Source organism: Tursiops truncatus, chromosome 13, assembly GCF_011762595.2.
Source record: "Tursiops truncatus isolate mTurTru1 chromosome 13, mTurTru1.mat.Y, whole genome shotgun sequence".
NCBI classification, from domain to species: Eukaryota; Metazoa; Chordata; class Mammalia; order Artiodactyla; family Delphinidae; genus Tursiops; species Tursiops truncatus.
This window is the reverse complement of record NC_047046.1, coordinates 31606444-31623526: the sequence shown is the minus strand read 5'-3', so window position 1 is coordinate 31623526 and position 17083 is coordinate 31606444. Positions and strand designations below refer to the sequence as shown.

Sequence of the window (17083 nt, the reverse complement as noted above, 5' to 3'; positions counted from 1 at the left end):
TTCCTTCAACTTGAGAGCTCCCCGGGGGTTACAGAACGTCATGCTTCCCTGCAGGACCTCCCTACCAAGAGACCATTTTGGGGAGAATACAGAAAGAACAGGCAAAGCCTGGATGCTCTGGAATACCCTACGTTTTCAGCACAGCTGGCTGTGAATTATCCAGTTGTGGATAGATTTCCTAAAATCCTTTCCCTAAAATGGGAAAAGAGCCAATATTGAGAACACACAGTAGTAGAATGCCAACTCTCTGGTGCCATCTTCTGGATCTCCAAAGATCCAACTGTGGTTACCTTCCCTTCATGTCCATTTAAGAGCTAAAATAAATGTCACTGATCATAATAACAAGAGCAAACACCTATGGAGGTAGCTATGTACAGGTACTGGTGTAAACACTCTGTACATTAGCTCATTTAACCTTCATAATGGCCCAGTGAGGTAGGTATGATGACGATTCCCATTTTATGGATGATAAAATAGAAGCAACAGGGGTTAAATAGCCTGCCCAAGGTCACTCAGTGACAAAATAGTACATGCAGAATTTGAATCTGGTTCTAGAATCTCTGCTCCTAATTATTATGCTTGGCTGCCTCATTGTACGGAAATAAAATTTATTTTCTCTTGAATTGAACTTCAAGCCAACTGTTTCTAGCATAAAAGTAAAGCAAGATCTATGAAAGTACTTTGAAAAGAGAAATGTTGTACAGATCCAGAATAATTTTGAGGATCTCGTTGGCCACCTGCCCCTACAGTGGCATCCTAGGATGCTAAAAAGGAGTTGATAGACTGAGGCTCCTGTCCAAGTGAACAGACTTACATTGTCAGTCACAAAACCTGAGTCTTTACCACTGAAAGCTGTCAGGGTCCTCGTATGCCACCAGATGTTAGCAAGAAATGCTGTCAGAATGCATGAGCGTTGTTCAAAATGTGTGGTTATTTCTGTTTTCTTGTTAGGAGGGCCTCACATCAAAGTACAGTTTCAAGCCTTACACCTCATGATCATGGCACTGCCTGAGGCCAACAGGGACACAGCCCAGGTATGTTGTATCGACCTCATGGTCTGTCATTGACTCTTATTGGTCAGAGGAAATGGCTCAGGTGGAAAAATGAAAACTGAGAGGACAACTTACCAACCAGCTGAGCCTGCAGCAAACCCGCTGCCTTTCCTTGTTCCCACCGCTGTTCTCCTGAGGAAGCCAGGAAAGAATGTGAATCCTGGAATCTTCTTTGAACATTTGTTTCGTTCATTCAACCTGTTAAGAGATGTTGAGCATCTACAGTGTGCCAGGCACTGGGCGAGGGTTAGGAGTAGGAAGAGGAAGCAAAGATGGAAGACTTAAATGGAATAATGTCAGAAGTGAATGAAACCCCTGCTTTAAATAAAATTTCTAGAATGTTCATGTCTTACCATAATCCAATTTAAAGAATTATAGAATCCCAGAAGTTTACAGATCACCTGATAGGACCTTGCCATTTTCCAGATTAAGAAAATTAAGCTCAGAAAAGTGATTTCTCCATTAATATAAAATAGAACATTTGATAGAATTGTATTCCATAGTTCTCCATCCCAAATATCCCTCCTTTTATTTCAAATTCACTTCTCTGCTTTATGTTTGTAAAAATCAAAGTTTCTGTTGCTGTTTTGATAATGATTCTGTATACAATAGGAAATCTGTTATAAGTACAACAAGTGCTTGGAATCTTTTTTTTTTTTTTTTTTTTTTTGCGGTATGCGGGCCTCTCACTGTTGCGGCCTCTCCCGTTGCGGAGCACAGGCTCCGGACGCGCAGGCTCAGCAGCCCCAGATCACGGGCCCAGCCGCTCCGCGGCATGTGGGATCTTCCCGGACCGGGGCATGAACCCACATCCCCTGCATCGGCAGGCGGACTCTCAGCCACCGCGCCACCAGGGAAGCCCCAGGTGCTTGGAATCTTTAAAATGAAATTGAGGTGAGGATGAGTTGGAAAGAGTTATAATTTTGAGGCCAGTAAACATGATGCTGAAAACAAAGATGAGTCTTCGTGCTACCTCTTGTCAGACATTTCAGTTTGGTGAGGGCCTTTCCTCCTACCAAGTGAAACCATCTATGTCAATTATATTATATCCTCCACCCAAGAATGGGGACTGGCAAAGGCATAAGAATGTCTGTTTTAATACAATTTGGTATTTTTCAAAAGCTGGAAATTTACTAGCTTTTGTTTGTTTGTTTGTTTGGCTTTGTCTGAACAATGCTTTTTTTTTTTTTTTATCCAAAGGAATGAATCTAGTATCAGATATCTGAGTCAAAGTGTCATTTCCCCTTTCATATAACTAAGAATGTAGCAATTATCAAAGAATTTAGTACATTCCTAACAGAAGATCCTCTCTGTCTCTCTCTCTCCCTCCCTCTTCCATTCTGAATTGTGACTGGAATGAAGATTGAAGCTAGTGTGTTGTAGAGATCAAGATGTCTGGCTCAAGAATTAGGCTTCCTTGGATCAGATCCTGGCTCTGCCACTTAATTAAGTGACGCTGGGCAAAGCTACTTAATCCCTCCCCATCTTAGTTTCCTCATCTGTAAAACAATAATAGTACCTACCTCACAGGGTTTGGAATGATGATAAAATGAGTAGGAGTATATAAAGTACTAAGAATAATGCCTGGCTCACAGTAAACCCTCAAATAAATGTTAGCTGTTATCACTAGTATGTGCTGTCCATTTTCTCATTACACATACTATAGCAGAATTCAAACTTGGAAAACCAAAGAGCATCTCCTTTTAGGATTTCAGCCCTCTTGGTGAATTTTAGAAAGTTCTGATAGGCATTTATACTTTGGTGGCTCAGCCAAACTTTTATTAAGCTTTCTCAATTTTTTTTAATGCTGAGCACAGGTGCATGTAATCATTTCCCTTTGGTCTGCTGAAGATTCCAAAATTGAAAAGCAGTACAAAAATGACACCCAAAAAGTGAAAGTTTTCAGCTTTTTGACTGAGATATTTTTGAAGTGAGGAATGAGATACTTATTTTGTTGTTTTTATTCTTTAATTTTTTTCTTTACTTTATTTTTAAATTTTTTATTGAGGTGTCATTGACATATAACATATTAATTTCAAGTAAGCAACATAATGTTCTGATATTTGTATACGCTGCAACATGATCACCATAGGAAATCTTGTTATCCTCCATCACCATTACAAAAATTTTTTTCTTGAGAGAACTTTTAAGATTTACTCTTTGTAACTTTCAAATATGCAATACCGTAGTATTGACTATAGTCACCATGCTGTATGTTATATCCCCGTGACATTTATTTCATAACTTATTTATTTTAAAACTCATTTTTTTCAATGGACTTTCCATTCCCAAGGAAACAAAATAATTTTTAACAGTAATGCCTTAAATTAAGAGTGAATTACTTTTCTACCTTCACGACAAAACTGCATTTCATGTTTATTTGAGCTGTAGTGCTTTCTCTCCCTTGTTTACTGTTTAATTTTAATATTTGTCAAGCTTGTTTAAGATAAAAGAAAATAAGAAAATGCAAACTATTATTTATAGAGATCCCAACATAACAAATTCCATAAAAATGGAGCTACTTTTATGAAGCAGAGAAATGAAAAAACTCTTCACATTTCTCATTAGTACTTTTAAGCAGTTAGAGGGGACACATGACACATTCAGCCATTCTGTAGCTCCGACAATTTTCCAGAGGCCCAGTGAACGGGTATGGAAATGAGTGATAGTAATCAGTGATGCCTCTTCCTAATTTACAATGACTAGAGTGACACTGTGCTGTTTCCTATCAGGCCCTCATGACATTCTTCAATAAAGTCATTGCCAACGAATCAAAAAACCGGATGAGTATATGGAACATTTCTACTATAATGGCACCAAATCTTTTCTTCAGTAGAAGCAAACATTCTGACTGTGAAGAATTACTCTTAGCAAACACCGCTGCCCACATCATCCGCTTGATGCTAAAGTACCAGGAGATGTTGTGGAAGGTGAGTGACAATGTGACGACTAGGATGTTCTCATGTCTGCTAGCGCCCAGGAGATGTAAAGACTCATGAGCAAGCACTGCCCTCAGGCACAGGGAGAGGTGGGAGACAGTAATCCCAGGTTGCTGGTGGCATCTTTATCATTCCTTAAGGCTGCTCCTGAACACATTTTCCTTTAAACAGGAATCCTCATAGATTTTCCTAATCTTTATGAGGACAGAACCACAGTTCCTGGTTCCTGGATACTGAGTGGCCAGAAGACAGACTCTACCAGGGAGGTTAACTCAAGTGTTTTCCTTCTAGTCAAGCTCTGTTTCTTCTCCAGGTTCCATCTTTCTTAATCGCTCAAGTCAGAAGAATGAATGAAGCCACGATGTTGTTAAAGAAACAGCTTCCAAGTGTCAAAAAGCTGCTAAGGAGGAAGACCATAGAACGAGGGGTAATAACTAAATAAATGCACAAATATCATGGCCACCCAGGCTCTTATTTCTCACAGTGATGCACAAAGTAGCTTGTAATTTAGAACCAAAATTGTTATATTCTCATAAAGTGTCAGTCTTATAACTATAAACACTGTGGAGATTGTGTTCATGACAGAGTACTGTGGTCTTTACATTTTGTTGAATTATGTGATTTGCAGTTGAAGTTTTTGAATTATCTCTGTCATGAAGATTACTTAAGGGCAAAATGATTCTTACAAATGCTGAAAGTCAACATTTCAGTCCCTGTGAACTGGATTTAAGGGCAATCCAGTAGTCAATATATCTAATAAGTAGAGATAGAGATTTCTGTAGTGATTGGATACTAAAAGAATATGTAATCCTCAAGTTGTTTTGTGTAAATTCATTACATTTCAAAGAATGTTTGCCTTAGCGCGGTTGTCTGTGTGGAGATGGATAATGGAAACAGGCTTTAGAATTATCTTTATTGCTTTAATTTGAGGATGATCGTGAGGCATAGCATTTGGCCTTGAGGAGGATGTAGAGATACAGGAAACTCACTTTGTCCTTAAAGGAACGTATATCTAGTAGAGAAATATCTGGTAGAGAAATGTACACAAGAGCCATGAATACGCATTCAGTGTGAAACGTGTCGTACAGACAGTGTGCTGGGAATCATGCAGAGGAGAAGGAAATGTGCTCCAACGTGGAAAGTGTGCAGACTTCACGGAGGAAGTGGCATTTGAGCTGCATCTTCAAGGATGGGTAGTAGCATTTGGAAGGGAGAAAGGAGGGGAAAGTTCATTCAGGGAAAGGAGTAGTAAATCGCAAGGCAGTAAGGTAGGAGTATTGCTAATTGATTTATCACAAACAGGCTGAATGGCTGTGTTCCCTCATTGATTATAGGCAAAGTGACTTCAGATCAACTAGAACCAGCACATTAAATTTGGGAAAAAAATTTTGTTTTGAGAAAAAATTCACATAATATAAAAGTTACCATTTTAACTATTTCAAAATGTATAAAATTTAGTATATACTTTTAGTATATTCACAAAGTTGTGCAACCATCACCACTATCTAATTCCAGACTATCTTTACCACCCCCCAAGAGAAACCCCATACCAATTAAGCATTCACTCCCCATTACCCCCTCCCCACAATCCCTGACACATTCTTATCTACTTTCTAGCTCTATGAATTTACCTATCTGGACATTTCATATAAATGGAAGCATGTAGTATGTGGCCTGTTATGTCTGACATCTTTCACTTAGCATAATGTTTTCAAGGTTCATCCATGTTGTAGCATGTATCAGTATTTCACTTCTTATTTTTCATTTGTGTTGCATTTCTCTTGGGCATATGTTGGGTCATATGGCAACTCTATGTTGACTTTCTAGTATTTTGTTGAGAATTTTTGCATCAACTTTTATAAGGGACACTGGTCTGTAGTTTTTCATTTCTTGCTATGTCTTTGTCTGGCTTTGGTATCAGGGTAATACTGGCCTTATAGAATGAGTTGGGAAGTGCTCCTTCCTCTTCAATTTTTTGGAAGAGTTTAAGAAAGATTAGTGTTACTTCTTCTTTAAATGTGTGGTAAAATTCACCAGTGAAACCATCTGGTCCTGGACTTTTCTCTGTAGGAATTTTTTTTTTTTTTTTTGGGATTACTGACTTAAGTTCTTTACTTGTTATAGCTCTATTCAGATTTTCTATTTCTTCTTGAGTTAGTATTGACAGTTTGTGTGTTTCTAGGATTTTATCTGTTTTAGCTAGATTATCTAATTTGTTGAAATACAAATTGTTCATAGTATTCTCTTATAATCCTTTTTATTTGTATAAGGTTTGTAGTAATGTCCCCAGTTATACTCTTGATGAATAATTTGAATCCTCTCTCTTTTCTTGGTCAGTCTAACCAAGGGTTTGTCCATTTCATTGGTCTTTTTGAAGAGCCAACTTTTGTTTCATTATTTTCTCTAGTTTTTTGTTATTCTCTAGTCCTTATTAAAACTCAGATCTGTATTGTTTCCTTCCTTATGCTTGTTTTGAGTTTAGCTGGCTTTTTTAGTTTCTTAAGGCGGAAGGTTAGGCTATTAATTTGAGATCTTTCTTTTTAACATAGGCATTTACATCTATAAATTTTCCTCTGAGGACTACTTCTCCTCCATCCAGTAAGTTTTGGTGTGTTGTGTTTCATTTTTGTTCATTTCAAGGTCTTTTCTAATTTCCCTTAGGTCCATTGGTTATTTAGGTATGTGTTGTTTGATTTCCATATTTGTAAATTTTCTAAATTTCCTTTTGTTACTGATTTCTAATTTTATTCCATTGTGGTTATGTAACATACTTTGTATTATTTTGATATTTTAAACTTCACTGAGACTTGTTTTGTGGTCCAACATATGTCTATCCTGGACAGTGTTTTATGTGTACTTCAGAATGGATTGTGCTGTCATTGTCCTATATATGTCTGTTAGATCTAGTTGGTTGATAGTGTTGTCTAAGTCTTCTGTTTTCTTTCTGATCTTCTACCTACTTCTTCTATCCATTATTGAAAGTGAAGTATTGAAGTCTCCAACTATTGTAGAACTTTCTATTTTTCCCTTCAGTTATTTAATTTTGGACTATATGTCTTACATGTTTTAATCCTCAGTTTCTCCATTACTGCCTTCATTTGTGTAAAATAGATATTTTCTTGTGTACCACTTTAATTCTTTTGTTGTTGTTTTTTACTATATATTTTTGAATCATCTTTTTAGTGGTTGCCCTGGGGATTATAAGTAACATCTTAATTTATAACAATCTAGTTCATATTAATATACCTTAAGTATATAAAAACTTTCTACCTATATTCTTCTGTCCCCCCACATTATGCTGTTATTGCTGCATATTACAGCTTTATAAATTGTGTGCCCATCGACATAAATTTATAATTGTCATGTACTTGTCTTTTACATTAGATAAGGGAAAAGTGAGGTTATAAACAAAAAATACATTATATTGCCTTTTATATTCTCCTAAGTAATTTCCTTTACTGATATTCTTTATTTCTTCATGTGGATTCGAGTTACTGTCTAGTGTCCTTTCATTTCAGTTTGAAGGACTCTCTTTAGCATTTCTCTTAAGGTAGGTCTGCTAGCAGTGAACTCTCTCAGCTTTTGCTTATCAAGGGAGTGTCTAAATGTTATAGTTTGCATCTACCAACCCCAAACTCCCAGTCTTCATTTTTTAAGGACTGTTTTGCCAGATGGAATTTTGCTTGTCAATATTTTTTTTTTTTCACAATTTTAATATGTCACCCCAGTGTCTTCTGGCTTCCATGGTTTCTGCTGGGAGATCAGCTATTATTATTGAGGAGCTCTTGTACTTGAATTGATTTTTCTCTTAATGCTTTCAAGGGTCTCTCTTTATGTCTGTCTTTTGACAGTGTGATCATGATGTTTCTTGGTGTGGATCTCTTTGATTTTATCCTATTTGGAGTTTGTTGAGCTATTTGTATACATAGATCATTGTCTTTCAGCAAATTTGGGGAGTTTTCAGCCATTGTTCCTTCAAACGTTCTTTCTGTTCCTTTCTCTCTACTCCTTCTGGAACTCTAACTGTGTGTACGTTGGTGTGCTGGTGTTGTTCCACAGTTCCTCTAGGTTCTGTTCATTTTTCTTCATTTATTTTCTTCCTGTTTCAAGACTGGATAACCTCAAATGACCTATCTTCAGATTTGCTGATTTTTTCCTTCTGCTTTTTTTTTGACCACATCGTGCAGCTTGTGGGATCTTAGTTCCTGACCAGGGATTGAACCCAGATCCTCAACAGTGAAAGCGCAGAGTCCTAACCACTGGACCACCAGGGAATTCCCTCTTCTGCTTTCTTAAATCTGCTGTTGAACCTCTGTAGTAGGCTTTTCATTTCAATTGGACATTTTTTAGCTCCATAATTTCTTTTTGGTTTCTTTTTATGATGTATTCTCTTTATTTGATATTCTCTATTTGGTGAGATATCAGTCTCATGGTTTTCTTTAGTTCTTTAGACACAGTTTCCATTAGTTCTTTTAAAGTATTTAAAATAGCTTTTTCAAGTACGTCCAATGTCTAGGTTTCCTTAAGGAGTTTCTTTTGAAACTATTGACACTAACTTTTTTTTTCCTGTGTATGGGCCATATTTTCTTTTTTTTTAAATTAATTTATTTAATTTATTTATTTTTGGCTGCGTTGGGTCTTCGTTGCTGCACGAGGGCTTTCTCTAGTTGCGGCGAGCGGGGGCTACTCTTTGTCGCACTGTGCGGGCTTCTCATTGCAGTGGCTTCTCTTGTTGCGGAGCACGGGCTCTAGGCTTCAGTAGTTGTGGCATGCAGGCTCAGTAGTTGTGGCGCACGGGCTTAGTTGCTCTGCGACATGTGGGATCATCCTGGACCAGGGCTCAAACCTGTGTCGCCTGCATTGGCGGGCGGATTCTTAACCACTGTACCACCAGGGAAGTCCGGGCCATATTTTCTTGCCATTTTTTTTGCCTGTCTCATAATTTTTATTGAAGAATGGACATTTTGAATGTTAAAATGTGGCAGCTTTGGATTCTTCCCCCTCCCCCTGGTTGCTGCTTGTTATAGCTGTTATTTATTTGTTCATGACTTTTCTGCTGAACTAATTTTGTTATGTCTATATTCTTTGTTTAGTGTGGCCACTGAAGTCTCTGTTCCATTAGCCTAGTGGTTAGCTGATGTTTGCACAGAGATTATCTTAAATATCTGAAACCAAAAAAATCTCCCAGTCTTTGCAGACGAGCTCTGTGTGTTTGTGTGCTTGACACACCTTCAGTATTCAGCCAGGCAGTTTACAACTTGACCTGAACCTTCAGTTCCTGTTTGGACAGAGCTTAAAGGTCAGCCAGAGGTGAGAGCTTAAGTTCTTTTCAGGTCTTTCCTGAATATGTGTACAGCCCTGGGCATGCCCATGTCCTTCTAGATTCTCAGGTATATGTTGGAGCTGTTCAAAGACCTTATTCCCCAAAGCATCTCATTCTCTAGGCTTGCCTCCCAAGATTTTTTCGTTAGTTATTTTTTCCCCCAACTCTTACCCACTACATCAGGCAGCAGTGATTAAAACATTTGCCTGTAAATGTTTTCAACATTACACCGCTTTAGCACTGGTCAAGTTCCAAGTTAGGCAAGTTAAAAGCAAGCCAGTCTTCCAGGGAACAAATAATTAGAATTTTTTGTGAATGAGGTCCATTCTGCTCCCTTCAGTACCTATACCAGGAATGCAGGCTGTTATTTTTAAGGCTGTCGCTGAACTGTGGAGCTGAGATGGGAAAGTGTAAGTTAAAATGCCACAAAGTTCACTCTTATCAAGATTCAGCTGTTTTTCTTACGTAAGCACTCCCCAGGCTGCAACTTTTGGGTTAGTTTCCAGAGTTCTGAAGAAGTTGACAATGACAGTTTTTGGCAGTTTGTTCATTACTTTTATGGAGGGACAGACTTTTGGAGTCCTTACTCTGCCATTTTCATTCTGGAAAACTTCAACGGCCTAAGTATGATGTGTGTGGAGCTGAAGCTGGGGTCAGGTCAGTCTTTGTGAGCCAGGGCAAATTAAATTCTTTCTCAGAGCCTCAATATTCTGTCATGCAGAGTGAAGTAAGTCAGAAAGAGAGAAACAAATATCATATATTTACGCATATATGTGGAATATGAAAAAATTGGTATAGAAGATCTTATTTACAAAGCAGAAATAGAGACACAGATGCAGAGAACAAACGTATGGATACCAAGGGGGATGGGGGGTTGTGATGAATTGGAAGATTGGGATTGACATATATACACTATTGATACTATGTGTAAAATAGATAACTAGTGAGAACCTACTGTATAGCACAGGGAGCTCAATGCTCTGTGGTGACCTAAATGGGGAAGAAATAAAAAAAAAAGGGGATATGGGTATACATATAGCTGATTCACTTTGCTGTACAGTAGAAACTAACACAACATTGTAAAGTAACTATACTCCAACAAAATTTTAAAAAACATTTTCAATTTGGGGAAAAAAGTAATGATATCTATTTCACAGAGTTGTCATTAGCATCAACTCACATAATGTGGGTGTAAAGCACTGGGTCAACTGTATAATGCTATATGAATGTCAGTTGCTTTAATGTTTTAATTATAAATAGAACTAAGTAAAATTTTAAAAGGCTATAAGTACCATGAAAGCAAGCGCTTACAGATGAAGAAATAGTCTTTCTTCAGTTCTGTTGTACTATACTATGTTTTTACTTCCTGACTTTGATTGGAATAGACAATTCATTGACAGTTTACAAAATTCAAAATATTGGAAGGGGAAAAAGTATAGAATAAAAGTTGACCATCTCTGACTTCCCCTCCTGAACACAAGTAATGTCGACAACCAATGACAGCATGTGTGTGCACAGGAACACACAGGTACATATATGTCCAGAGAGACACTATGACATACAAGCAAATACGAATATATGGTCTTCCCCCTTTTTTTTACATGAATGATAACATACTTGAAACACTGTCCTGCATCTTCTTTAATGACTTATGAAATCATGGTGATTATTCCACATCAGTCCACAGCCTTCTTCTTTGCTTCTTTTGCATGGTATTCCATAGACACACTGAAACTTATTTAAGTATTCCCGTATCATTGAACAGCTAGATTGTGTCCAATATTTTGCTATTAAAGTTTATGCATTGGTGAATAAACATGTTCATATGTCATTTCTCACAAATGAAGTCTATTTGAAGGATAAAGTTATAGATGTGGAATTGTTGGGTCAGAGTGCATATGCATTTTATAATTTGATAAATATTGCCAAAATGTTATCCATAAGATTGTACCAGTTTACACTTCCAACAGCAGCATATGCTTGTTTTCTCAACGTTAATCCTAAAGACTAACTGTTTTTTATTTAGGTTATAAGCCCCAAGACTTCAAAGGTACTACAAAAATCACCCTCTACAAGAAGAATGGTAAGAAAACAAATCATTTCCTTTCCTCCCTAATTATTAACTCCTTACACAGTATTCTTTGGCTATATCCACCTCATCTGTGTATAATTTTGCTCATGATACACCTTCAAACTTGACATTTCCAGTGTAGCACATGAAGGAATGTATAAGGACTCAACTAATTGATGACTCAGAATTTGTGGTTAGACATTCTGTTCACAAGAGTGAATACTCTAGAAAGTTAGAGGGAAAATGTGATCATTATAACTGGCTCAATGATATCAGGAGTGTGAAATTTATCTTAAGAGGCTTCTGTGGAGCTGGCAGGGGACGGACGTGAGATGCCCACAGGAGTGTTTTGGGAGGGTGCTTTTGACTGCAGTGAACCAGGGGCTCCCTGCCCCCTCCCAGCTCTAAACCACTCACTGCCATTCCCTGGCATGCTCTCCTGCTTCTCACAGGTAATAGTAGAAAAGTACTGTTAGAACTGACCCTTAAAAAGTAGTTTCCTAGTGCTGCAGTAACAATACCAGGGTGGATTAAAACAATAGAAATTTACTCTCTCACAGTTCTGGAGGCTAAAACTCCGAAATCAAGGTGTTGATTCAGTTGGTTCCTTCTGAAGGTCGTGAAAGGAGGACGTGTTTCTGACATCATTCTTAACTTTGGGTGATGCCAGGAGTCCTTAGCCTTCCTTAGCCTACAGATGATGCATCACTCCAATCTCTGCCTCCATCTTTGTATGGCATTCACCCTGTTTGTGTGTGTGTGTGTGTCCTGTTATACGGACACCAATCACATTGGATTAAGGGCCCGCCGTGCTCCAATTTGAACCTCGTCTTAGTTAATTACATTTGCAATGACCCTATTTCCAAAAAAGGTCATATTCTGAGGTCCTGGGCTTAGGACTTCAACATATTTGGTTGGGGGCGGGAGGGAGGACACAATTCAATCCATAACACATTTTTTCTAGGGGATATACTGAGTAAATTCACATAAAACTACACCAACAGTATTGTCCCTTGAGAACACAGATTTAAAACAATTACCTGAAGAGTAGCCAGATCCTCAAATAGAAATTTATTTCTGCTTATCTCCAAATAGAGAATTAATTTTTAAAACATTCAAGATTTTGAAACAAAAGGAATTTTCCATTCAATTCTAACAAAAGAGACTTTATTGTTAATTAGACAGCACCATTCTTTGAATATTTCATTTAGATGAGAGCTCTGAGGTCCCCAAGCCAATCAGAGCACCTGAAAGCAGGGACACTCTTCCCCAACAGCTGCCCACACTCCATTCTTCACAGTGTTAATAGGACACTTTGAAGGATCAAGTTTGGTGCCCATATGGAATTCAATTTGGAGTGACCATTCATTGCTACTGACTAAAGAAAAAGAATATTTGAAAAGCCACATTTTTCAATTAGATCCTTAAATTTTTCAGAAGGTTGATTTTCTTAAAATAAATTGAAATACAGAATCCTACTTCAAGTAGGCTTATTTAGGACATTGTTCAAGAAAATGCACTGATAAAAACATTAGATTTTTGTCACAACCCAGATTTTTTTTTTAACATCTTTATTGGAGTATAATTTTTTTTACAATGGTGTGTTAGTTTCTGCTGTGTAACAAAATGAATCAGCTGTATGCATACATATATCCCCATAACCCCTCCCTCTTGCGTCTCCCTCCCACCTTCCCTATCCCACCCCTCTAGGTGGTCACAAAGTACCAAGCTGATCTCCCTGTGCTATGCAGCTGCTTCCCACTAGCTATCTATTTTACATTTGGTAGTGTATATATGTCCATGCCACTCTCTCACTTCGTCCCAGCTTACCCTTCCCTATCCCCGTGTCAAGTCCATTCTCTACGTCTGCGACTTTATTCCTGTCCTGTGCCTAGGTTCATCAGAACCATTTTTTTTTTTTTTAGATTCCATATATTTGTGTTAGCATACAGTATTTGTTTTTCTCCTTCTGACTTACTTCACCCTGTATGACAGACTCTAGGTCCATCCACCTCACTACAAATAACTCAATTTCGTTTCTTTTTATGGCTGAATAATATTCCATTGTATATATGTGCCACATCTTGTTTATCCATTCATCTGTCGATGGACACTTAGGTTGCTTCCATGCCCTGGCTATTGTAAATAGTGCTGCAATGAACACAACCCAGTTTTCTTCCCTCATGATTTTAAGGCATTATAGTGAGACCTAAGCCTGTAACAAAAGTAAAATCCCAGATTAAGTTTAGTCATTAGTAAATCTCCTGTTAGGAAGAAAGCAATGTTTCATTCTGGTTAAATCCTGGTCATGTTTACATGTTTCCCTAATTTGGAATGCCACTGATTTTCATGTCTCTTAAGTGTAATCATTGAGTTTAACAGAATGTACCGCATGTTTCCTCCTTGGCAGTCTGACGTGCCGGAGGGAGTCATAAGGATCCATGCGCCCCTTCTCTCCAAGGTGTCCATGGCCATTCAACTCAACAGTCAAACCAAAGCCAAAGACATCTTGGCGAAATTTCAATATGAGAACAGGTGAGTAGAAGTGAATATGAGTCTCTGTACAGGAAGATGAACTTTTATCTGATGAGAAACTCCAGGCATTTGAAAATTTGACCTTTTTGAAAACTTAGAACCTGTTACTGTAAGGACTTCACCAGTAAATGAAGAATCAGAAGTAGAGAAAGAAGTTAAGTAGACCATAGAATTATCAGTAACAAAAGTTTTTTTTCAAGGAATTTCTACAATTGGGATTCTAAAATAGGTATCTTCTGTCCCGGTGTCTTCATTTACTCAATTGGTTTTACTTTTTATTTGAATAAAAAAATTAGCAAGTTAGTTTTGTAGATATCTTGATAGATTTCTAGGAATATCATTATTCCAGGCTCCACTGGGCTGTAACATGACTATATCAAGTAGAGTTTATGTAGTTGAGTGAACATCATAGCTGTTGGTCTCCCTAAAACCTACTACCAATAAACCTTAGGATCAGAGTGATGTTGACAAAATATTTTTTGCATATCTGCCTTAAGTCATGTTAAAGAGCATAAATCATGATAATTTTTGTACAGGCATACTTATTCAGGGATAAACATTTGCCCTGAGGTTTTTTTAAAAGACGAGAAGCACTAGTTTAAATCTAACCATGATAAAGCAGGTACAGTTTGATGGTCTCTAGTACAACTGATGGATATCCTTTAAAAGCAACTTTCCAATCATATTGAAAAGGAGTAGCCATGTTGAGCAAAAAAAGGTTACATATTGCAAGACTTCATTTATATAACATTTTTGAAATGACAAAATTTTAGAAATGCAGGGTAGCTGAGTGATTGCCAGAGGTTGAGGAGAGTGATCATGGAAACTGGTATTGCCCCGATACCAAAACCAGACCAAAATAATACAAAACAAACACTACAGACTAATATCTGTCATGAACTTAGATACAAAAGCCCTCAACAAATCTAATCCAAAGTATATTAAAAGAATTATACCTAGAACAAGTGGGATTTAGTTCAGGTATGCAAGATTAGTTTAACATTCAAAAATCAATTACTGTAATCCATCATATCAATTGGAGAAAAATCATATGATCATGTTAAATGATACAGAAAAAGCATTTGACAAAATCCATCACCAATTCATGATAAAAACTCAGCAAATTTAGGAAAAGAGGAGATCTTCTGCAACTGGGTAAAACTTTTAGAAAATAACATAGGAGAAAACCTTTGTGATAGAGGACTAGTGAAGAATTTCTTAAACTTGACATCGTATGACTCATACGAAACAAAAATTGGTAAATTGGACTTCATCAAGATTGAAAACTTGTACACTGAAAGACCCTGTTTAAAAGATGAAAAGACAAGCTAAAGACTTGGAGAAAATATTTATAAAGTACATATCAAACGAAGGACTAGTATCTAGAATGTATAAAGGACACTCAAATCTCAACAGTGCAGAAACAAACAATCCAATTTGAAAATGGGCAAAAGACATGAACAGAAGAAGATATACAAATGACAGATATGCACATGGAAAGATGTTCAGTATTTTTAACCATTAGGGAAATACAAAACCACAATGACATATTAAACACCTATGAAAATGGCTAAAAAATAATAATAATGACAACACCAAGTACAGGTGAAGATACAAAAAAACTGAATTACTCATACATCAGTGGTGGGAATGTAAAATGGTCTAGTCACTCTGTAGAACAGTTTGACAGTTTCTTATAAAATTGAATATGCAACTGTTGTGTGATGTGGCATTCACACTCCTGGGCATTTATCCCAAAGAAATGAAGATTATGTTTACACAGAAACCTGTACACAAATTCTTATAGCAGCTTTATTTATAATAGTCAAAAACTGGAAAAGAAAAAACCTATGTCCTTCAACAGGTAAATGACTAAACAGGTCGTGGTCCATCCATATCACATGTGCTACGCAGCAGTAAAAATGCAGCAGCCTGGGTGAATCTCCCGGGATCTATGCTGACTGGAAAAAAAAAAAGCCACTACAAAAATGTTCCATACTGTGTGTTTCCATTTATATAATGTTTCTATAAATGACAAGTTTATAGAAATGTAGAATCCAGGGATAAGGGGCGGAGGATGGGGACAGGGGGAGGGAGGTGGGTGTGGCTATAAGGAGAACAAGAAGAGTCTTGTGGGGAAGGAAATGTTCTGTACCTTGACAGAATCCATGTGGCGCTTCTGGTTGTGACATCACACTAGGGTATTGGAAGATTTTACTATTGGGGAAACTAGGTAAAGAGTACACAAGGATGTGTCTGTATATTTTCTTATAACCACATGCAAATCTACAACTATCTCAAATAAAATGTTTAATTAAACAAAGAGGGTGCACGTCGTTCTCCCTCACAGCAGAGAGCCGAAGACCATCTTTTTGAGTAACCAAGCTGACAGTTCTAGTGGGCAGGAGCTCAGCGATGGTCTTTCCAGACTCTTCTGACCCGGCAGCCTAGTCTGGGATGGAAGATTAAAATTGGACAATTATTTTCTCTGACTTGCAGAGACATGCAACAAAGGGCAGAGACATGCAACAAAGTCAACGTTAGTTTACAAAGCACTGGGCAAGCTTAGAAATGTGCCATGGGCTGAGGAAAGAATCTCATTCAATTTTTGGCAAATACAGAAATGGAACCTGATGGCTTTTGAACTGAGAGTAATGTTGCCCTTGACAAGGCAATATTAAACATCCAGCTGCTCCTTGGCCAGCCTTGATGTGTCAATAAGGTGTCCTCTCTTAAGAGGAGCTGACAGTGGTGGATGGAAGGGCTGGGGTGGCCGTGAAGCCTGGTGGCGTCCAGCTTCCTCTCTGCCTCAGATGCTTGTCTGTGTCAAGCAAAAAAAAAAGATTTTATCATCACTTCAGTCATAATAATGATTTGTGTGGTGTATTTCACCCAAGGCAGAGTGATTGTTTGTTGCCATGATTATTTAATCCACAGGTTTACCCCAGATCACAGAGGAGGGTTTAAATTATATTGCTTTCTTCTTTTCTCAGTCATGGTTCATCAGAAGGCATTAAGATCCAGAACCAAAGATTATATGAAATTGGAGGTAATATAGGTAAGCATTCTTTAATGTTTTTACTCCTACATTCTCTGATTACTCTAAAAGAAATATGCTGCTCTTATTGTAAGTGTACTTTACAAATTTCTTTAGATAGAAAAT

General features: G+C 37.5%; 1 protein-coding gene across 9 annotated transcripts in view; it reads left to right on the top strand.

The window, feature by feature from the left end:
• The window catches only part of ARHGAP28 (Rho GTPase activating protein 28), a 149659-nt gene that overhangs the window by 126941 nt on the left and 5635 nt on the right, over positions 1–17083 (top strand). For 7 of the 9 annotated variants that reach the window (XR_012325323.1, XR_012325322.1, XM_033837581.2 and 4 more), the window contains 6 exons: positions 952–1034; positions 3785–3982; positions 4305–4418; positions 11341–11397; positions 13796–13920; positions 16914–16978. Coding sequence is in view for 6 of the 9 variants with exons in the window: in XM_033837581.2 (XP_033693472.1) it covers positions 952–1034; positions 3785–3982; positions 4305–4418; positions 11341–11397; positions 13796–13920; positions 16914–16978 (642 nt within the window). In the remaining 3 variants the exon portion in view is untranslated. Of the gene's footprint in view, positions 1–951; positions 1035–3784; positions 3983–4304; positions 4419–9084; positions 9302–11340; positions 11398–13795; positions 13921–16913; positions 16979–17083 lie in introns of those variants that run through there. The other 2 variants (XR_012325324.1, XM_073790540.1) reach the window with 2 other exon arrangements.